A 24,099-nucleotide genomic window follows, 5' to 3' on the forward strand; every position below is an offset into this window, starting at 1 on the left:
CTGACGATGATAGTACTTCATTTTCTATTATAATTCCATATGCATTATGAGATACACGTGGGAGACGGTGTGCATTTATAGCCAAATTATTTTTAGGTAGGAGGAAAACAACAATTGAATTGCCCAAGTAAGGGGTATTTTTTAAGAAAAACAGTGAATGGATATTCGTATTTTTCAATCTGTTTCTGCATGCACGTGTTTGCACCTCGTATTTTTAAGAAAATGTCGAGGGAGGAGGTGTTTATGTATGTATGAAAGAGAAGTTGTGTGGACGAGGCAGAAAGAAAGCATATGTTGAAGCAGAAGCTATACTTAGTTGCAATTTAACATGACTTGATTATTTAGCTATGTGTTAAGCCGCTTTCCAGTCACTGACTTTCCAATTAAAGCAATTTCCTTTCCACTGCGCCCTCTGAACGTTCTCGCTGTCAAAGTAAATGTTAAGTGTTAAGGCAAGAGGGATGGGTGTCAGAGAAGGTGCAAGAGAATTGCTTTGCATAAAGATAGTATTCTCTCCAAATCAATTCATCTTATATTAATAAAGATCATTCCTTTAATCTTCCTTCAGAGAGGGCACAATCAAACCTGGAGACAGGCTGCTGAGTGTGGATGGGATCAGACTGCTGGGAACGACACATGCTGAAGCCATGAGTATTCTCAAACAGTGTGGACAGGAGGCGACTCTGCTGGTCGAATACGACGTCTCAGTGATGGGTAGGTTGAGGAGTGGGGCTTTAGTTCTGGGAACCATCTGTGATGTTTTGCTGCCTGTTTTTGATGAGCTATTTTAGAAGTGATTGTGACCTGTTACGCTTCTAGTAGCACCGCTATTCCCTTCCGCACCGTATCATTAATCTTGGGTTCATAAGGAGGTGAGCAGTATTTTACTCTAATTTAGCATTCCGACATTTCATGGTTTGTAGAGTGAAACAAGAGTGTGGATTCTAGCAAAGTAACTTTTCCAGTGACTAGTTTATAATAAAGGTTAATGAAGTGTAAGCATTTCTGTCACATGAAAGAGGGGTTTACTTGCTCTAACAAGAATTCTTTTGCCTTTTACCAATGCTTCTAGATGACCAAGACATTATTAAAAAGTCACAAAACTGCCACGTAGAAAAGAACAGGGAAGAGAAGATTTCTTAAGAAGTGCAGAGGTGGCAAATCATGGCTTGAAAAATGAGCTTACAATTTATACAAACTTTGATTGAATTCACTGAAGATATGGGAGGTTTTTTGGAAAGTCAAGGAGAGCAGATGATTTTTCACAAAAGATTTGGGACTGAGTTATTTCCATTTGCTTTGAAAGTTGTCATATTGCCTCCATTTTTGCGAGACACAGAAAATTCATGGTAGCAAGAAACAGAAAAAACAGTCAGACTGAAATATTTCTTCTCTGTTTCAGGATCTTTCTCTTCTTTTCCTCAGTTTCACTGTCAGATTTCTAGACTAGCAGTAAAGCAGCCTCACAGGAATTTGTGAAATAGCACCATCAAACCTCAAAGCCTTGGAAAAGATTAATACTTAGAAGAATGATGTCAGATATTTATTTATTCTGGAACAGCGCACTTTGTTCTTCTCCAAGACACAGATTTATTTTTTTTTTTTATTATAATATATATCTCTGTTTACTTAACTATCTGGAGTGAAGTGACAGGCTTGCATGGTGTCTGGCAGGCGTGCTGGACACTCGTGTAAGGTTCATGCCCAGAAAGGTGGAGGCAGCTGAGTGTCCGGCCAGGAACCTCCCACACGGAAAATGGAAACACAGGTGATCTTGTAACCTGAAGAGAACTAGGTGTTTTCATTTATTTCTTCTTTTTCTTTGGAAGACAATGGATGGCCAAACCCTCTCTGTCATCACAGTTAACACCAGATTCTTTATACTCCACTTTCTCTTAAGAGCGAGATCTCATTGCAAAAAGAACCCTTGGCTTTAGACAGACAGAGTTCCCAGTGAGGCTTTAATTTCAGAGAAAACTCCCATCCCTGTTGTCCTGTAAAACGCAGGGAAGCAATCTGTTTCAGTCTCACTGAGGATCTTTTAGAAATCTTTGCAGGTTTTTGTGAGGACAAAACTATGTAATGAGAAGCTCTATTGTGCTCTAAATTGCAGGTTGTTCAAGGCAGGAACCTTCTTTTCAGTGTAAGCTGGGTAGAGCTCAGTGCAGGAGGATACAGAACCTACCTGGAAATTGCAGGTTTATAGCTATACAGGCAGTACCTACAAGTCACTCTCTTCATGTTATTCTCTCTCTAAATAATCTCTGCTGTCTGCCTTTTGTTCTCAGTAACAAATCTGGATTTATTGTTCCTGCCTTCCTGGCAATGAATGTTTTATGCTATGGAAACTTAAGGAGGTAGAAGAACCTGAGACCCGTGGAGTCAGAAAGAAGGAAGGAAAAAGGAATCAGACACTGGGGAATGTGAGGGATGGTGGTCCTGCAGTGTCTGCGAGAACTAAAGAGGAATCCAGTAGGCTCTCTTTCTAATGCATTATGATTTTGGTAGATTTTATCTAGCCCTGAGTAAGTTTTGATTTTTTCCGATTTGCATACCCTACATAGTTTTCTGATGTGATGCATCCAATAGGGTACTCTTGGTATAAACTTTCAGTAGAATATCTTACTCCTAGAAATATAATAGTACCATTACTTGTTTTAATGTCTTCTCTGCTGTTGGCAGATGCTTATATCCTGTAAAGTAGCTCTCCATGTAACCAGAACTGGAAAAAGCCATAAAATATATTCTGATAGCATGAAATTGGAACTTGATTTGAAAAGGTTACGCTGGATGAAGAAAATAATCCTGAACTATTTTTCAGCTATAGTCCAGTAGTGTGTAACTGGCTTTTTATTCTCCTGTAAGCATAAGCTTTTTCAAAGATGCTGTATTTCTCCAAGTTTAGTTCCTTCACCTGAAGTCTTGAAGAGGTCACTTGAGAACCCTGTACGTTTTGTTGTTTCTGGAACCTAGAGAAACTGGAGTAAAAGAAAACATCAAGGGGTTCTGTGCAGGGTAATTAAGTGTGTAAATAATGTAGGAGATGTGGCTAGTCCCGTTGATCTCTGGTGTTACACTTGTGCTTACTTAAATACACCCTGAAGTATCCTGCTCAGCTGGGTCCTAGGAAGTAAACTTCTCAATTCAGCTTCTTGGAAGAGATATTGTTAGCTTGTTGGGTCTTTTTTTTTTCTTTTTTTTTTAATTTATTCTTTTGAAGACGTTTCCAGGTTGGTGCATGGAATATACTGCTGTACAGTTTCAAAGATACTTTAAAATAGTAGGAGTTTGGAAATCCCACGATAATCCCTGAAGAAAATAGGAGAAGGCAATCGCATGATTTCCCAGAAAATATTTTATAACCTTATAAAAGTTTCGCTTGAAATTGTGGAGGTAGCAGTCTTCCATACATCTTTCTGTTTTCTAAAACACCTACTCTGGTCATAAAGCAATGTGGTTGTTTATACTCCTTGTTGATTTTAGAGGGAACTACATGCTTTTTTTAAATTTTGGGAGGATCCATGGGTGGTGCTGGGGGTGGTGGTGGGGTTTGCAGAGGAGACAGTTATGGTGACTTGCCCTACACACAGCTGTGTGGAAGTAACATTAACTCTGTGGGCTTTATCACTTTCTTTGTAATCCTTAGACCTGAAATGTCCAACCTTTATGGTTACGTGGATCACCTGTTTTCATCCACTGGTGGGAGAGGTCTGAATATTGCAGCTCTCTGTGCTATGTGACTACACCTGTGCCCCTCATGCAGTGGAGGGGAAGGAGCAGAGGCACGGTAGTGGCTAGCAGTGACTTGCTGCCACTGCCAAAATAATTTTACAGCCTGAATCTTTTCCTGTGACAGCCAAGGAGAAAATACTAATTCCAAACTATAAATTTAGGTTGGGAAGACTGAAGTTCTCCCTGTTTGGCAGTGGTCTGGGTGAAGTGTCCTAATGAGCTGCTCACAGCTTGAAAGCCATAGGTTGAGTGTCCTCAGTTAAAGTGAGAATGAGAGTTAGAATGCAATGCTAATAACAAGCTGCAGGCAGAGATTCACACTGTCCCTTTCTGGAACAAGAAATAAAAAGTTTATCACTACATTTATTTGGAAGTAGAGCAGATGCAGTTTCCCTTCAGGTTTTCCAAAATCTGTCATGATGCTACTGGGCTCTGTCGTCGCTGTGATTGGGGTTGCATCTGCTTGGGTAATGTTCCGTATTTACACTGAAAGGGAGCATTCAGCAAAGTTCAAAGGTAACTACTAACTTGAGTTTAAATTCTGGCCTATAATGTAATTCTAGTTCATAAATTGCTGCTGCTGTACTTTTGAGCAATCTACTTTTTAAATCTTGGATGTTTTTGCTGGTGTAGTATTTTAATCAGGTACACTGTAGTCAAACAAAACTATTAGTTATTGACAGGACTTTGGCACATGGTTAGCTGTTTGCACTTGAGGGACACAACATCTTTGTCTCTCATGTCTTCACTGGGTGTTTTCTTAGTTCAAACCACTCTGTTGTCTTCAGGAAAGAAGGAACATATTGCAAATTCAAATTCTGTATGTTTCTCTGTCCTGTTTAACAGTTCGGGCACTTACTGGAGCCAGAATGGATTTACTGTAATTGTTTTCTGCAAAACAGATATGGTCAGCTTGGTTTTTGATCCCAGGCTACCAGAGTCACCCTGGCATAGAACTGGTCAACTTTAGCTAGAGCAACACCCTCAGTTTTCTGGACTTGATGTTTACCACTTTCTAGAAAGGGAATTACTCATGCAATCATTTGCTGGTAAATCTGACAGCAGTTTAACAAACCGTGTCCAAGCCTTTTGCACCTGTAAGTTCATCCATTTCCAAAAAAAAAAACACCAAACAAAAAAAAACAAAAACCCAAACACAGAAAACCAATAACCCAAAACCAAAAGGCTATAACAATTTTATGAGAGTACATTTAAAGGAGTCTGCCTCACCCTTCAGTAATTTTGCATGGCAACAAGAACACTAGAGAGAGTTTGCATACTTCAGACATCAGGAAAGTAATCCATGATCCAGTGTAGACTTCCAGTAATTTGTGCAAGACAAGAAATATAGGGGAAAAAAGCAACTTAGGGGCTGCCCCTTAAGTTTCATAAAGCAGTATCACTTAAGCGTATCCAGAGTTACGGGGGCCTGTAAGAGCAATAGAGTTGCAAGACCAAGGAACAGGAGCTCCAGAGACTCCAAGGGCAGACTCAAGATCCTCATAAACCTTATAAATGTTACAAGACCTTGAAAGCTGAAGGAAAGTCAGGAAGCCTGTAGGATTCTACACTGCTTTTTTGTTTCTGTTTCTTTATAAACCTAAAATTAACATTTCCTTTGATTCTTACATGTCTTTGACACAACAGGTAGGTAGCATTCTCTAGCATTTGACTGCAACTGCAGGTCTCCTGGCTGTCACAGAGCAACAGACCTAGATTCCTTGAAATTCTAAATATGAATTAGTTACTTAAACCTTTAAAGAACACTTCATCTCTTACGTTGCTTCAGAGACAGATTGAATGAAAATTCATGTGTAATGCAAAGGTCATGATAGCTGTATTAGTTGAAGTATTACTACTTTAAATACTGCTACACAAACACATGCACAAGTTATGCTAGAAGACAATGTTTGAAGTCAAAAAGTTGAGCATGCCAGTTGGGAAACGTCAGGATTGAGGCTGCCTGCTCAGCCTCTGTCCAGCTACGTGGCATGCAGTACAGTCACAAGACCCACAGGGAAGATGATAACCTTTTTATGCAGCTTTTCATTTTGAATTTTCTTTCTATCTTCGGTATGTGACCACATGCTTATTGAAAGCACTGCCCAGATCCTTGTCTGAATGCAAATTTACTAATTTCCTGGTGGTTTTTTTCTGAGGCTCTAATGCCATCACAGTTACGAGTGCTTCAGGCAATATGCAGATCTCAAGGAGAAAACCTCAGTGTCCCAAGGTCACTCCAAATGTATTGGCTCTTTCTTAAGGTAGAAGATGTATAGGCATCTCTCTGTAACAGTTCCAGAAATACCACTTGCAGATGTGTCACTAGGTAAAACGTGGGGTTTTTTGTCTCTCCTAGAGGCCAATGCACAATTCTCATTCACACCATGCAAACCAAGCAGATACTTAAATCTATGTGCTCTGGCATGTTAGTCTCTCATCTTATTGTACCAGTTCCTTGTTTATCAAACACACTATTTGTGCTTTCTGCTGTCAGTGCCAGATGCCTGCATCAGGGACATTAGTATGAACTGACAGTCAGGCGTGGTTGTGTACAATAAGTAGGTTCTCTCTCTGTAGTGCTAGCTTGTTAGGATTGCATCTAGAGAAAGATAGATGTTTTGGGATACAGCTTATCCTTGGCACCAAAAGAGGCTTTTTCCTTCAGAGAAGTCTGAGCCTTGTGATTTTTTTTTTTTGCTGTTCAGTTTTCTGGCTTTCAGGACTGCTTTTTTACAATTAGCAAATGGGCATTATTTCTTTTAACTCTTCACCTCTCATGCTGCTGCTAAATATGACATGCTGACTTCACTGAGTCTCATCATGAGCCTATAAAAGGATTGATATCTATCAGTCAGGTATCAGTTCCTGCTTACTTACCTGCTTTAATCTACTCTGGTTTAAAAGGAAGATAAATACCTTCTTAACATCTCTTGAGATAAATGGATAGCATGGAAACCTAAGGTAATTTGTGGTTCTAAAAAATAAAAAATCCAGCATTTTTGGCTGGCAAATTGAAAACTCAGTTCTTGATGCATCAGTACTTTGTGTGAGCAAGAGATGATGATGCTGACTGCTGATAGTGAAACAAGAAAATGCTTGCTATTAGTGACCAGTACAGTTTAAATGTCCTTTTCAGCCTTTACAGGAACTGTGACAGAAAGAGAGTCTGGTACTTCAAAGCAGCACTCAGGTGTCTCCTGCATGTTACATGACTGACTTCCCTTTCTTGTAGTTCCCTTTTAATGCCTTACACACCTGCCACCCAACTCATTCACTGCTAGCTCCCTCAAAACTTACAGTGCATTGTCTTATAGATACAACACTTGTTTCATCATGAGGACTGCTGAGTAGTAAAAAAAGTGTGGAATGGGGCCTTGTAAGAAAATAGTATTTATCTACCTAATGAATGGTATTACTGCGTTGCATAAGCAGCTGTCAGTTCATTGTTTCCCAGAATTTGTGTAAGCTTATATCCTTAACAGTGTTGACACATTTTTATGTCCCATTACCTAGATTTCTCTGTGGGAAAAACTTTATCTCTGACATCTGTACCCAAATAGTTCCTCAAAAGGATCAGAATCATTAAGTCCACCAGTCTGCTGCGTTAGCTGGGTTATCAGACAAGCTGTCCAGCACAGTATGTATGTGCTTGCTGGGGACCAGAAAAGACTTGCGACACTCATGTGACCAGTGGGTTTCAAAGATGTTTTCTGAACAGCAGAGAACTATAAAGGTTCAGGTTCCCATGTTCCTTCCTGTCCATTTCACCCAAGCGTGATGCTTTTTTCCTCTGTTCTTTGTTCTTGTCCTGGTTCCTAGCTGCATTACTGCCTTTTTTTTCCCGGTAGCTGCTTGATTTTCCTTTTCCTTACTGACCTAGTTAGAGTCTTCTTTTCTAGAAGGTCCTAAATCCCAACATGCTATTCCCTCTCCTTACAGCCCAGTTTTTTCTTCTGTCTGTTGCCAAGTAAGGCTTAGGTAATTTTCCAACACATTTCTCTCACACTGCTGATTTCCCTCCATAAAGGCCTTTTGCAGTTTTCATGCGTGTCCTTCTTTCGCCCTTTCTCCTGTCCAACCATTCCCAAGTTTCATGTACTGCAGTTCCGTTTCAGACCAATCACCTTCTCACCTCAGTTCCTCCCCTTCTTGTCCCAGAAGTCCTACTTGCCGCCCTTCCTGGCTCTGCTCTTGATTCTCTGTGCCAGATCTGTCAGGTAATAAAGACATATAGAGAACCTGAATTTTCAACATAAAACCTACAGAATTTTCGGGGAGGGGGGAACAGTATGGTTTTCCCTAATGATGTTTTCAGACACAGCTGACCCATTTCAGCTGAAATAACTAAGGGAAGAAAAAACATAGGGCTTGAGAGAGGTAACCGTCATAAGAAAAAATCACACCAAATGTTTGAACTGTGGTCAAGTTGCAAGCAATTAAAATCAAGACGTTTTAATGAGAAAAGTCTATGATTCCCAAGTACATTTGCCCTATAGAATTTTTTCACTTCCTTTTCTCTGCCTGGTTATGATTTGTTGTTACAGTTTGATAGCCATGTTGCTGGTAGATGACTACAGAAGGGAGGAGTTGTCATGTTTTACAAGTATTTCACAAATCTTACAGATACTTCTTTCTTTACAAACTTCTTGATCATCCCTAAAGAGAAATAAATGGAATTTAGCTGAACCATAGAAGTTACAAATTACTCTAACAGGTCCAATTAACATTTCTCTCTAGTGCTTTTGAAACCATGGCCTCATTAAAAGCAGCTTAATAAACGTTGCTTTGTATGGGAGAAAAAAGCGTAAAGGTGAAATGAGATGTCTCTGTAACAGAAAACTGAAAATACAATGTAATTGTCATAAATAACTGGGGGGGGGGGGGGGGGGGGGGGGGGGGATGGCGGGTGGGGGTGGTGTGTGTGTGCAGTTACTGTCTTCCAAGTTCCGCTTCATATATGAAAGTATTCTGTGTTTTACTTACTGGGTACTGAGAGTAATGGACAAAATTGTCTTCAAAGACTTGTCAGGAAGGTGAAACCTATACTTGTATGCAGTTAGTCTAAATAGTGTACAAATCAAAACATTCAGTCTGAAATATCTAATGTATTTCATGGTGGGCATTCAGTAAAGTAGAGCCTTCCTAAACTAGAATCACAAAGCACATGGTTTGACTTTTTTAGATGCTAATTCAAGGGTTTGTATCCTCAGACAGAAGCAGCCTCTGCCTATTAATAATATGCTGATGTGCTTCTTTTAGTAAGTATTTAGAAATAAGTGATGGAATAAGGAGATAGCTGTTATAAGCTCTCCTGTCCACCATGCAGGTTCCAAGCAAGTGGAGGGAAGGAGCAAATAACCTTCACATATATTTAGTAAAAGATGGGAAAAAAAGTATTGACCAAGTCTTTCCACTTTGCATGAGGGCTATCCAGAAGTGCCATGAAATGCAGTATGAAAGAGAATTGTCATCTCTACTACATGCTCATACTTCTGGTCAGCTGGAAGTTAGTCAAGAGGTCTTTCAGTAAATTGGTTTATCTGTTACTTAGTGTGCTGGTCAACAGCAGAGTAACAAGGGTGAAGTATCCTGATGTATCCTGGTCTAAAGAAAAAAATTGAGCAGGTAGCTGAAGTACTTAAATTCAGAGTGCAGGTGTGAAAGTTTTACAAAGAGGATGATAATTAAGCTTCTTGGAGATTAAAGGATTTTCTGCATGTGCCATGTAATTCAATGCAAGAGAGACTGTAGTCAGAAAAAATCCAATTAAAAAAATTCAGCCTTGTATTTGGTTTAGTGGCATTGCAGTCATTGAAGAGACTAATGAATATGGGACAGATTCAATTTTCTTTATATTAGAGAGCTTGTGCTGTAACCCCAGAAGCTGTATCTAGAAGGGCCCACCTCTAAGGCCGTAACAGCAGAAGCAGAGGCTCCATTCCTGCCTCTGTTCCAGGAAGAGGGAAACACTAAATGTCTCCCAAGACTTCCCCTGTGTTTAAAAAGTCAAGCACCGAACTACCCCATCCTCTTGCCTTTTTTTTGTTGGTGTGACACACACAGACTGTGCCTGACAGGTTAGTCCAAGGGGAGAAAACCTAAGAATCCCTCAGGTCATTTGCTGGAGCACCTGTGCTGGGCATAAACTAAGAGGTTAAATTGGAATGCATTAGGGCAGATTTTCATCCCTTTACATTTTACAGAACATTTATGCTGAAAAAGGATGGATTTTAAAATATTAATTGTTTAAGATGTTTTGCCTAAATATGAACTGTCTCAGTTAATGGTGTTCTAGCACAAAACCGGTGTGAATGAGATCTGAAGCAGATCCTGTGAGATTGCACCATGTAGTATTCAGCACATGGGAGATGTTTGCAGCTCAGAAAAAGACAGTTGTAAGACCTGTGAGCTGGAAATGTAGGTAGGGGAAAAAAATCAACATCTAAGCTGAATAAGTCTATCATAGTTACTCAAAAATAATTGCACCAATGCCAATCTTATGATTTTGTTACACAGAATTATACTTCCAATGGTGTTGCTCAGCTATATGATGAGTGAAATGTTGCGTTCTCTGTGCATTTCCTATTCAAACCACATTCCCCTACAGTAATTTTAAACATCCATTATAACCTGTCTTTGCATCTTTTTCCTAAATGCGTGGTTACCATGCTTTGTTCATTTAAAGGGATCATGTTGCATGTAGCTTGTGAACTAAGTATTTATCAGAGTGGTTTGGGGAAACAGAATTGCTCTGTGTATGTTATTGTATGTTCAGCTAAAAAAATCACTGGATTTTCCTTTTTTTAATCAATTCATTGGTGACTCACACTAGTGGTGTTTGACGTTCTGTCAGTCTCATGATTTTCATTTGTAAGGAAACTGGCCAGAATATCGACAGCTATTGTTTATTGGTCATGTTGCTATTTCAGGGTAGATGCTGGAGGACCTTAACAAAATGATGTTTCTGTGATAACTGAACATGCCAAAGGCAAGCACCTACTGCAGGTTTCATTTAAATCTTACCTGTTTTCTTCTTGGAAGAGGAGAAGTGTGTGGCAGTGATTTTATGGAGAGTGCTTACCTACACCGTTCACTAGTTTCATCTTGAATTGCAATTCTCATGCTAGCAGAGAAGTCATGGCTCACTGCAGCCAAAAAAAGAGTGATGAGCTCTCCTGACGAGATGAGTAATGAAGGGTATGACACCTTCCCAAGGTTACAGGTGAAGCTGTGGCAAGCTGAGGTTTCTTCCTTCCTCTTTGTGCCTCCAGACATTTCTTCACTGGCTGATAAAATCACATTTTTATATGCAGAACCCAGACAGTATAAAAGCCCTCATTCTTGGAAGCACATCAAGTCTTGTGGTGACCCAGACCCTCAGGTTACCAGCATGAAATTTAGAGTAGGGTTTTGACAATAGATGAAATTGGCTGTAGGGCATCAGAGGCAACAAAGCTCTGGGGAGAAAAGAAAGAGGCAATAGGGGAACAGAGATGGGGATGCTAATGAGAAGGAAAGGTCTTTCTAGGGTAAGGTTTCCTATTGTATTACACACAAGCATCTATAACCTGTATTGCCTCTGAATTACAGGGTTAGTTTCACTTTTTTCTGGCAGATACTCCAAAGGTTATATATGTGGATAACTGACTAGCTGAAAAGGGTCACATAGACATAGTCCAGCTGGCTGGACAAAAATGCACATCGCTCTCAGCTTATCTGAAGTAAAGCAAAATACACTGTCTTTGGCTGTCCTTGTTACACAATAACAGGAAGATTTTGGTGGGAAAAGAATGTTGCAGGTGGGAACAGAAAACTACAGAAGAGAAACTAGGGGTGGGCTTGGTATTTAGGCAACTAACCAATAATGAGCTTAACTTTTGTAATATGTATGAGCTAATTATAAGAAGGCATAAAAGGTGACTGTAAGGTACAATAAAAGAAGTCTGCTGATCACTCATATTGAGTGACTGTGTCTTCCCTCCGTCGCGACAATATACATGAAAAGATGGTAATATGTACACCTTAAGGCAGAGCTTTGGGACTTGTTTTATGTTACTTATAAAGTCCCTCAACGCCTTCTTTAAAAACTCCTAGTTGAGTTTTTCTTTATCCTTTGTTTTATATCCAAAAGCTGTTGCTGCTTCAGGTCATCTTGCCTGAGTTCTTAATTGAAATCTAAAGGCTTCAAGCTGCTTAAATTAAAAAAGAAAAAAAAATCCTGGACTGCAGACACAATGAGCCTGTGGTTTCTCCTCTGTCATGAATGTGATTTTGGCACAACATCCCGCATAGCTGCAAAGAAAATCTAAGCCAAACTTTCCCTGCAATTCCTCCTGCCATTTTTTTGCTCAAGGAGACCACCAGCAACTTACATTTAGCTGTTGTTATTCACATTTAACATCCTCATTTTAAAATAAACACTTAGTTCGGGTATTAGATACCCAGGAATTGCATTTTTAGCTAAATGTGTAGTTTTATCTTGATTGTTGAATATGCTCTGCTGGGTGATTCTCTCCACGGGCTTTAGTAGTTTTTGCATGCACAGGAAGCTGCATCTAATCCCTGGCCACGGCAGTGCTGCTGTGTGCTGTCATCTGAAGTGTTCAGGATGAGAACAAGAATATTGATACTTATGTCAGATGCCTTTCATGAAGTTAGCCGAGGCCTGGTCTGAGCCTTTTTGACTCAGTGGGAAGCTTCTCGTTGATTTCAGCTGGGATTTAAAATAGGACCCAAAGGGAAAAATCTAGCTCTTGTCCTATGTTTGAAGAGCTTTGCTCATAGGGAAATAAACAGCAGAGCTGTGCTTCCTTGGCCCCCTCCTCAGCTCTCACCGAATGGACACCCAGTTTATACCAAGTTAAATGTCTTCTGCCAGCATAGAAATTTTCTAGTTCAAGCAGTGCTTGTAGCACGAAATCAAGGTTTTACTTCATTGCCAGCATAAGAGCATCTGTTTTAGGGACTCTACAGCCAACTCAAGTCTGAAGTATAGAAAAGACCTGTATTACAAGGACCTAACTCCGATGCAGATCGTTTAAAAATAGTGGGTTTTACACTGTTTAATTGCACCCAGTTACCACCCAGTCCTCTCCTGCCTACCAATGAAAAGAGAACGTGCCAGGCCCATTTTCTCTTTGCCCCTTTGCTAAGATTATTTCTCTTCTGGTACTTCAGCATTAGCATGGGAACAGGATGTACATGCATGAAATTACCAGTTTTGTGATGAGTTTTACAGGTCGTCCTAGTCTGAAGCTAGATCACAGCAAAAGTCTCCACCTTCAAGCATGCTAGAGAAACTCTTAGATAAACAGCCACCATGCATTTCATTTACTTTTTGGCTTTCATGTAAGAGCCCAGATTTCAAATCTTAGCTTTTGATGTTATTAATCACGACAAGGCATTGGTGCTGCTGGTCTGTCTCTGTGCTTTTTGCCATTCTTTAGTGGGATATGGAATGTGGGAGAAGTATCAGCTGCTATGTTTAAACTAGGAAACAGCTACAAAGGAAAAGCAAAGAAGAAATGCTGTATCCTTTCTGTCCTTCTTTATGATCCCTCTTGCAGAAGGAATGGCTTTTGTGAGACTTCTGTAACCTGGTTCATAGTTAAACCCATGATTTTAAGAACAGTGAAAACTTAAGCAGTTTATGCTGAGATTTTTGTTGTGGCCCTCTTCCACTTTTCCCCAGGTAATTGCCTAAGTATGTGGTTTTATTTTTATTTTTTTTAAAAGCATTTCCAGGCAAAATTGTTCTGCCATTTCCAGGAATGAGATTAGAGAAAGTTGTTTTGCCTATGGATGACAAGGTTGGAGAAACTACTCGTTGTGAAGATGTGTCTTCTTGAAGCGCTGGAACACGGACATGCATTCAGTAGGTACTGGCTGAGGGAGAGAAAGCCCTTTTCAGGAAAGTCTTTTTTCTGCTTATCGCGGTGAAAATTCACCCAGACTTAGCTGCATTTGGAAGTTCTTAGAAAGGATACAGTTCAGCGTGCTCAGGGGAGAAGGCATTTTGTGATGACTTTTCCCAAGGATTTTGTGTATATTGGAGGAAAGTTTTTTCTTGACTTTGCAAAGTTCCTTTCAGTTCAGCTCTTCAGGGATGGGAAACACAATAATTAAAGATGTCCGTGTAGACTTACGCAGATGTCTTGGACCATATGTGTTAGGGTATAGATTTTAATTTGAATGATTACATATGTTTTTCCTTCATCAGTCACCTGCTGCATAGTACTAAGTGATCTAAAAAACAGTCACTGGGAGAAATGTTCTAAAGAATAGCTCATCTCATTTCGATGTAGGTGCCTAAACTAGGGCAGGTGAGAAACACTTTTTTCAATGTCAGTTTTCTCCCTTTGTGGAGGGAGTTTAGGTCTCTAGCTCAGTTAGCTACCTCAGGTCTGCTCTGCAGATGCCTGCATTTTGCTACAATGAATCCCAGTGTAGGTGTCTCAGATCATCCTCTCTGGGCTAATGGTTGCTTTCGACCTTCATTTCTTTGATCCTCATTTATTAATCTATACAGTGGGGAGAACACCATGATTTTGCTCTAAAGGGTGGTTATAAGATAAAATCATGAATAAATGTGTGTTGCAATGAATATTCAGAGGCTGCACCATACAATAGCTCTCCCCCCACCACATATGCTCAGAGAAGGCTGAGAACATTGTTTAGTAATTAAGGCATGAGCATGGAAAAAAAGGGAAAAACGTTGCTGCTCGTTAAATAGTCACTGTCTACCTTCTGCAGGAGGTTCTTGAAGAAGGCAGAATATGTGGTTATTTAATTAAAAAAGGGAGGTAAAAATAAGTTCATCCAGGCAATATTCATTCTAGGGTTCATTAAGTTTGAAGTGCTTTGTGACCATAATATTTTCCTTTTAATGTCATTCTGCTTGTAAACAGACACTTCTGAGCTTGTTTTTTATGTGCATGTATTTTTATAATTATTTATATTGATGTTCTGCTGATTTTAATCAACTCCTCATTTGAGTTTTTACAATTTGCATAACCAGTGTCTTTCTGTTAGGGTCAGCTCAGCAGTGTTGAACGGAATAGCTGCCTTCTGAGCACTGTGACCTATAATTTTTCAAAGCATTTACAGCTTAGGTAAAGTTGAGGGGGTTTTCACTGGTCAAAAAGAAAAAGAAACATACCTGAAAAAGGCTTGTCACAGTTTCTCCTTTACACAAATCGAGTAATTACAAAGTTAGAAATCTGTGTACCTTATGAGCACTGGAACATTGTCCAAAAGAAGTCATCAGACAGGGGCATGAGAGGACCTGGAGTCCCTCCGAGCCTGGCAGCAGGAGCTGTTCTGGCAGGAGGAAGATGGCATGTCCTGCAGCAAAGGAGGGAGCCGCACAGGAACCTTGCCAAGGGTGACCCTGGCAGCAAGCTGGCAGGCTGCCTGCTGGTGAGGCAGATGGAATAGTGTCCTGCTCGTTGCTGGGACTCCATCAGTTGTGAGGTGCTTGGGTTTCTAGAGGGTATTGCTTGGTCGGGATTTGGGGAGAAAATATGTGGGGAATTGTTTTTGCTGGAAATGTACACTGCAGGGAACAGGGGATATAGAAAATTTCTTTTACTTTAAATGTTCGAATACTCCCAGTAGTACTGTTTCTTTATTGCTTGGAAAAAGCACTGGGAAGGGAAAAGCTGGAAATGTATAGGCAACAGATAAGCAATCCTGCATTATTTTTGCAATGTGGGATCAAAGAGCTTATGTTCAGAACCGTGGCTTCTGTGTTGGATTTCAGGGCAATTTACCTAAATTACTTTCTTTTTTTAAAACGTTTTTGCTGAACTGCGGCTCAGGCAGTACCAAAGCAGAGAGAGGACAGTTAATAAACTTGTTTCCTTACTCATTCTACCAAAGCTTTATTTCATGAGTAGTTGGCATTGAATGGCAAAATATCCTGTACAGCCCTTGAGAGCTGCGAAACTGTCACTCTGCTCCTCGGTGCATAAATATCAAGGTCAGATCTCAGCGTTGACCTTCTGCATGGTAGCATTTTATATTGTGGCTGTGCCAATGCAGCAACACAGCTGTGCTAGAGCACAGATTATTGAAGAGAGACCAAAGTTTTTTGGGGAAAAAAGTGGTGCTGATAGTACAAACTTGTAGCATCAGAATTCTTATTGTCAGTCGTGGACAACAATGTAGAGTTTACTTTAATTTTTCTTTTCTTCTGGTTTATATTCATCTAATAGGCTTTGCAGAGGAGTGTTTTAGACTGGTCTGAAACTTGCCTGTTAACCAAACCAAGTCTGTTGATTTCAGTGTTAGCAGAAGCACACCCAAAGTCAGCTTTCCAAGGCAGAGACTGTACTTAGCTTGTGTGCCGAGGCCACCAGTGCATGCAAATGAGTAATCATGAATGTAGGCGACAGTACGGCTCAGCACAGAGGACCCTTGAGCAAGGTCTAGTCATGTACCTCAAGTATTCCAGGCAGCCCAGCCACATGGGAATGGGGCTGCACTTGGGTCAGCCACCATGGCGAGAAGCAGACGTGGCTGTCACAGGCCTGGCACCTCGCTCGTGTGGCTCTGCTGCTTCCAGGGCTTCAGCTCCCACCAGTGGGGCAGAGAGACAGGGACAGCTCAGGTACCTCACTACCACAGCATTGACACGTCCTTATTTGCCTTAACTGTTTCGCGTGCATGTTAGCTCTCTTACCAAGATGTCCAAACTGTCCACAGCGCACCTTTGCTCTGAAGCTTGTGGGATTACCCGAGATATCATTATCCTGGTAGAGCCCTGGGCAAATGGGAACCGTCGGCTCGACACAGTGTTTGAGTGTCCACAGTGTTTGTTCCCATCGGTCACGTGTTGGCAGTGAAGGGCTTTGTGCTCTGTAGGTTTCTGACAACAATCCAGTCCCACTCTAATTATTACTGTTCCTGTTAGATGGAAACTCAGGGTCATTATGACAAATAGACATAATTTATGGATACTGCAGCACTTTATATTGTCTCTAGTAGCGTGTACTTAGAGGCATAGCTTTGAGGCTGGCAGATGTAAAATTTGACACACCAGCTGCGTCTTAGTTTGCAGGCAGAGATGCAGATTGTGTTGTCCTTATTTGTTCTATTTGGTGTGATTAGTCAGGTACAAAATTTGCAAGGGCTGGAGTGTTTTGAAGAAATCATAGTTCTTGTGTATTTTATTTCCTGACCTACTTGCAAGAAAAAATAAGAGTGAGAAGTTCTTTTGTACCTATGTATCTAACAGGTTGCCCAGAGAAGCTGTGGGTGTCCCATCGTTGGAAGCATTCAAGGCCAGGCTGGATGGGGCTTTGAGCAACCTGGTCTAGTGGAAGGCGGCCCTGCCCATGGCAGGGGAGTTGGAATTAGGTGATCTTTAAGGTCCCTTCCAACCCAAACCCTTCTGTGATTCAATGGTTCTGTGATTTTTGTCTATGCTTTCTGCAATAGAGAAAATAGTGTTTTGTATTGCAGGATCTCAGCAGGGTACTTTACAAATCACTACCACCATTTTGGGGGTCTTTGTTATTTTGGGAGAATACTTTAAAAAGTAATTATTTATGAGTTCCATTCCTGGAATGAAATGCAGGCAGAATTCCATCACTGCTGACTTCTGCAATCAATTCACAATCAAGCTAATACTATATAGTCTGTCCAGGGTGGTTTTCAGGACCCATCCTTCAACAGAAAGGTGATGTTTGAGGCCCAGGTTGCCAAATTAACCATAAAAGGTGTACGTATAGGCTCCCGAGTTTTGATACCATGTGCTGCCATCGGGGATGGAGATGTGAGTTTTCAGTAGTTCTTTAAGTGCCATCTGAATTTTCTACATAGTATTCATTTTCAAGGTAACAAAGGAAAGAAATCGCAGAGCCCGGGCTTATTTAAAATGCATTCAGACTAGCCTCAGAGGCAGATCCAGGATCTTCTGTACAGGCACCATCCACGATGTCCCTCTCTGTTGTAAATTCAATGATAGATAAATTGGGTTTTAGATTAACAGGGCACACGAAAAGGAAGATACAGATAAATTAAGAGAATGGGATTTAATACAGCTCTTGAGCAAAGGGACCTACTAAAAATGAAAGATCTCTGAGCATGAAACAGTAGGAGGAAGGAGCATCCCAAGAATTGGGAAAGTCTTTTAGGCAAAAGGAGTTTACACAGGCTTTTGTGGTCTGAACGTGAGAGAAAGTCTGAAGAAGTCCCAAGTGGATTTTGAGTACATCCCCACACACACCAGTGTGAGCACTCTGGAGGCAGGGATGGTTCTTCAACTGGTTAGCAGGCATTTCTTAGCTGAGAAAGGTGATGGGGCTAAGGTTGCGAAGTTTGAAATTAGGTAAAGGCAGCTCCTAAGCTTTTTTTTTTTAAGAACTTGGCTGAATTAAACACATGTACGTGAACTGCAGGAATTAGGAAAGAAGAGGAAAGTGGAAAGACTGTGCAAGTCAGCTGATAAGAATGAAAGTGCTTGTGTACGGGGGAGGAGATAGGTGGCACATTCGTTTAGGGAATAATGTCTCTGTTTTCCATTCTGAGGTTGAGAGGTCTGTCTGATTTCACTATCACTCATTCTGGAGGCATCCTCTTGAAATTATTCCTATTTTTCATTTTTGAAATCTGACTGTTCCAGAGATGAGGTGTAAAATACCATTGGTGGCTTTTTGCCTGAGCAGCAGTTTTATGTTTTCCTGTGGACTCTGTGAGCTTTCTTTCAATTAAGTAGCCCAGCAGCTCCAGTGCCATGCTGTTACTGGCAATAAGGAAAAAGACACTATTTTATATATGTATTTTTAGTACTGGTTTTGCCTCTAATTCTAGCTGAGACGGGTAAAATTAAAATGTCTGTCGCTCACTCTACAGCCTGCCTGAAACACACAGATGCTCCATAAACAAGGGCACACTAGGATCACACATATTTTATGGTAGGTTATAAGCTGGGCCTTGGAGACTGCCACTGACCCTTTGAACAAGAACAATATTTAATTTTTAAATAGTTGTTTTATTATTAAAGAAGCTACCACCCTTTCTCCCCAGATATTGCTTGCAATTTATAATGCCAGCTTACTCTGTTCCAAAATACATTTTTGGGTAAAGGCTCCTATGTCATTAAACTTATTAATATTTTTCACTCTCAGAGGAGAACTAGAAACACTGACAATGACTTTTAGCTTTTCAGAAATCATTATCAGATCTTGCTAGCTGACATTGATTCTAGTTTTCCTATAAGATCTGACATGAAAAAAGGTTACTCTGCTAAATGAAGCATGAATAAAGCCAGGGTGCAAACATTATGCAGTGTTAGTAGAAAGAATACCAAGGCCGGTACTGTGTGTCAGTGCCCTGTGTGTGGTTCACTTATGACCTTTACAGTCACAAAAGTATGAGGAATCAAATAATAATTACTCTGAATGAGTGATAATGGCGCTACCCAGCTGTAGGGTGTCTTGAATGTTGTTCCTGCGCCCCCTTTACACTGCAGAAGTCTCATTCCTGCTTCTCTTCCTTGCTGCTGCTTTCCCTCTTGAAATCATTGACCCATGATCCCAATCTCAATTTCTTAATTAGATAATCTTAAAAAAAATGTAATTAATATTCCCTTCTTTGCAAAATGGAGATTAGGGATTTGTTGAGATCAAATTATATTTGGAGTACGAGGAAAGAGTATTATATAAATAAGCAGCCTTCCACCCCCAAAAATTTAGTATTTAAATAACCCATCAGTTGGCTCTGTGTGTGTATGCGTGACTTAGCTAATCATCTAGTTGGTGTTAAATGTGAGTGAAAGAAAATGCCCTCTGCAAAGGAAATTAAAAATGTTAGCAAGACAGCCTAAGGAATGTTTTAGGATGTGGCTGAAAAACAGTGCCAGAAGTGGATTTTTTTCATCTCTTGGTATCCATGATACCAAGGCATGCTAAACCTGAGTAAAGAAGAAAGGTGTTAGTGGAGAAGGAGAAAGGTGGAGAAAAGCTTCCCTGCTCCCAGCAAATCATTCTCTTGCACAGTAGAGTAACTAGCCATGTCTGGTTTGGGCTTTTGCTTTGCTGGAGACTGTGGAAAAGGCAGGCAATTGGAGGAGACTGACCACCTATCGCTAGGGCAGTCTCAAGGAAACGAGAAGGAGAATAGCAGGGACACAGGATGACAGAGTTTTATGAGTCTCACTATCACAGATAGGAACATGATCTTGCCACCAGACTGTGAGGAGCTGGGACAACTTTAAGTGTATCAGTCTTACAGCGTTTTAATGCATGCAAAGAATGTTCCTTCTGGGTTGGTGTTCATTTAAAAAAGTGGTCCATATGAATACAGTAAGCAAACCACATGGAGGATGGCAAGATTCATTAAGTGCAGTTGAGGATACTGTTTGACAGTAATGAATAGTCTATTGATTAATGAAGAGAAGTGGATGTGAATGCACACAGAATCCTTGAGTGCTTTTATGTTGCTCCACTGCCAGCAGCCAGCTGAGAAGTATAGTAGAGCATTTGGCAGTGATGGGGGGATTCAAACTGATTTCTTCAAACTGATGTGCTATAAACATTCCAACTTTTTGCTCTTAAAGGAGAGGCTGTCAGAGATTTCAGATTTTTTTCCAGTTCTCAACAATCTTCTTTAACTTCACTGGAAATACACCTCTGTGATCCACCCAGCTACTGATCCAGTCTGAATATTGGTGCTGGAAACTTTGCTTTAGGATTAGAAGAGGTTTTTCCTTTTAGGAGAGTTATAAAAACATATCCAGGTGTCATATGACCAGAGCTTAAGTGACTTACTGCTCTGAAAATGTTATCTGGGTGTCCTATTGTTCTAATTAACATTTTGCTTTCTTGACTAGTCTGATCATGAGGCACACAGGTACTGGCTATAAAAAGTAGGGTTACAGAAAAAAAGAAGGTAAAGAATTGGGTGTACTGACAAGAACTGAATGAACAAAAGAAAGCTTCTACCTGTCAGAGAGATTGCTCTACTTGCTATATGTGGGCTTCATACAAGATTTTGTATGAAGGGAAAAAAGAAAGATGTGGGGAGCAGGAGAGCGTGGTTTTTTGACCAATAAAAATTATTTCTGTGAAATACTGTCTTCTAGTTTGACAGGAGTCAGACACGTATAGATATGTGAATACATTCCTACAAAAGCATTAAAACTTGGCATTGGGAGAACAGCAAGGTCTGAGGAACTATCCATGTATTTACTGATCTGAACTGGTACAGACTTGCCTTTTTTTTTTTTCTTTTTTTTTTTAATGCTTTTAGTCAGAGAATCACAATAACAGAGAAGGCTACAGGTGAAAAAATTATTAACCTGTGGACACCTAATAGGGAAGAAGCTTGGCGAGAGGAAAATGGGTGTAAGATAGTAAGGTATCCACTTGTTAGTCAATCACATCATTGCTAGAAGACACAGCAATGTCCAGGCAAGATCAGCAGCAGTCTTGGTTCAACTGGCTCTTAAAGGTCAACATCTGTTTTGACATCCTTCCTTCTTGTTTGGCTCTTTTAAGCTGCTCAGACAAATGATTTCTACCTTGCATTGCCATGGCTTCCGAAAAAAATAAGAAAGCACCCAAAACCTTCCAGTTAGGTAACTAAGAAGCTGCAGAGCACAGATAATAGCAACAGAGATCAGTGTTCCTACAGGAGCAAGTTCACGGTGTAGTAGCACTTCCCAGCTTTAAGTACAAGAAGGCTTTGGGAGGAAAGCATCATAAACTAATAAAATTTGGTTTCCTGTGGATTTAGTTTCATTATTAATATGAAGCTATGACTGAAGCTTTTCCCTTTTTAGGGCATTTATAGGTTCTATTTCACATGTAGATCCTCTGCTGCCTAATACAAGCAGCTCGCTTTGTTGGCTTCCCCACTATGGGGATCCTAGAGGTTTCCTCTTTTCCAGCACCCACCAGTTGTTGAAGTGGATTTAACAAGCCGTAAGGTTTAGCAGATTACATGCATTTACAAAAACAGAAACACACACATGTAATGAGAACACTTTATCAAGCTAAACAAATTATTTTTTTTTCAACTTTGAATATTATTTCTGATTATCCTTTGAGTTGAGGGAGAGTGGTGACATTGCTTATTTTATCCAGAACTTTTTATATATTGTATAGTAAGTTTACACATCATAAAGGTATATTCAGAACAACCCCCCTTGTTGCTAGCGACTTAAGCTGTCAAATAAAAAAGGTGTTCTGCTATCTAGCTGAGAAAATGTATTAGCATGCGGAAAGCAATGCTGCTTCCTCTGGGAGGTTTTAATCAAGCCTCTTGTACTGATTGAGATGCAGTGCTCAGAAGTGAGAAAAATTATTAACAAAATCAAAAATCTAGAGTGTTTTTCATGGAAACATTCATCAGTATATCTTATGTAATTACGTAGCCAATAAATCAACATAGTGTGTAAGTGCTTCAGTCACGGTGTAAATATCTTAATGACTGAAACATCTTCACACATGAATAATTTATACCTGTATAATTCATTTTTCATATCCATGCTTTACTTCAACATGATAAACTAATCCTTCTCTGTCAGGGAATGTGTGCTTGATTATTGCTTTCTGATTTCTCTTCCCTGTGTTTATGTTCCACAGTTAGACACACTCCATTTCTTCTCTTCTGGTTCCTCTAATGTAGTTATCTTATTTATTCATCCTGTCTGCCTTGGTTTGCCTTCCCATTGCATTTGCACAGGCACGTGGGAAATAACACTAGGGCATAAGCTGATTGTGCGTTTCTCAAGTAACTTGAGAAAGGAGCAGCATCCTGAAAGATTTATTCATTCTCAACAGATATTTGCATTTAGTTCCCTCTCCTCAAGGCAATCCTTACAGAAAGAACTAGCAATAGGCCAGTAACGAGTAGAGCTGTGCCATTTTCTGGATCAACGTGAGCTCAAACCTTTGTCACAGTACTGAAGATAAGCATTGCTTGAGTTGTCTTTCCCTGTGTTTGGAGAGCTGGTTTGTAGCTCTAGAAACCACTGGAATATTCCAGAAGAAAAGAATTGTTTCTCAGCACAGGAATGGGAATCGGGAATTCTTAAAGTCTGCTCCGCTGTGCGTGCTTATTTGGCTGTATGCAAGTACTGTGTGAACCCTGCCTTACTCAGACCCTTAACCAAAGCATCTAGGGCAGGAGTTAGGTTGCGATGACTTCCCCGTTTAGTCACTAGAGGAAGACAGGTGGCTGCCGAGGGTGGTTCATCCAGCTTTAAAGCTATTTAGTGCCTGCAGCTCCAGCCAGGAATGCTACTGGGTGGGCTCTCTTCTTTTGGATCACAGTTTAAAGTTTGCTTCAGATTTGTGGAACAGCTTATTTTGGTAGTGCCTGTGGAAGTTCAGCCTTCAAAAAGTCAGTCCCAGCTGAATCACTCTGATTTATGTAAATTATGAAAATGATCTGAAAATGAATCACTCTGATTTAATGGGCACTTTTAAAAATAGTATATCTCCCCTTAAAACCCTCAGGTTTCTAACTAGAAAAAAGACAACAGGAATGTAAAAAATATTTCAGATTGTGGGGGGAAAAGGAGTTCTGTAATAATCAACTGATGCTTTACTGGTATTATGTGTTATTCCATCCAAGCACCTTTCTTCACTCAATTTCTATATCCAGTCTACCTACATCACTCTCTAGGAAGAGCACTTTAGCTGAGTGTTAAGTTAATCAAGCTCTCATTCAATTTCTTGTATCATCATATATATATATCATCATATGTTTAGTTTTGTACAATAAATACACTGTTTCAGTCTTTCTCTTTTGTGTCAGAATTACATTTTTGGACTGATATTCTAGATTTAGGACTGAATGGAATATCTTATATCTGTCTTCTCCTCCATACTTTGAAGCCCAGCTGCAGTTCTTCTACAGCTTCAATCTCAGGGACTTCTGAGAGACATCATAGTGGAATGTTTGCTTAGTGTTCTTACAGCAGGCTCCAGTACTCTGTGAATACAAACCTCTTGTTTGCTAGCAGGACGTTTGGTAACTTTGCTCCAGCCTGAGTCTTTTTTTATTCATTTTTTCCTTATGATGATTGTAAGCACCTCCAAAGGCTTCTGATACAGTTTTCTTTGTCTCAGACTTTTTATGTCCTTAAAGGACGTCTTTTCTTACTGTACCTTACTCCACTGAGATCAGTTGATCGATAGGTATCAGCTAGCAGGAGTTCTCAGGCAGTCTCCAGAATGTACTTCACCCTTATCACTGCCTGCTCTGTTTTGGCATTTAGGAAGCATCCTACTGTCTTTTTCCTTTGTTCTGTCTAGCACTTGTCTCTCTTGGGCATAGTTCCTCACCACAGTTGTCAATCATGACTGTTGCTGCCTTCTGTTTTTCTGCTTTCTTTTTTCAGGGTTGGTCATT

General features: G+C 40.2%; 1 protein-coding gene across 11 annotated transcripts in view; it reads left to right on the forward strand.

Moving 5' to 3' along the window:
* GRIP1 (glutamate receptor interacting protein 1) overlaps positions 1 to 24,099 on the forward strand; it is a 330,769-nt gene that overhangs the window by 252,906 nt on the left and 53,764 nt on the right. For all 11 annotated transcript variants that reach the window (XM_037389516.1, XM_037389521.1, XM_037389520.1 and 8 more), the window contains one exon: positions 569 to 714. In XM_037389516.1, the coding sequence (XP_037245413.1) occupies positions 569 to 714 (146 nt within the window). The remainder of the gene's footprint in view (positions 1 to 568; positions 715 to 24,099) is intronic.

This window comes from Falco rusticolus, chromosome 5 (genome assembly GCF_015220075.1).
Source record: "Falco rusticolus isolate bFalRus1 chromosome 5, bFalRus1.pri, whole genome shotgun sequence".
Lineage (NCBI taxonomy): Eukaryota > Metazoa > Chordata > Aves > Falconiformes > Falconidae > Falco > Falco rusticolus.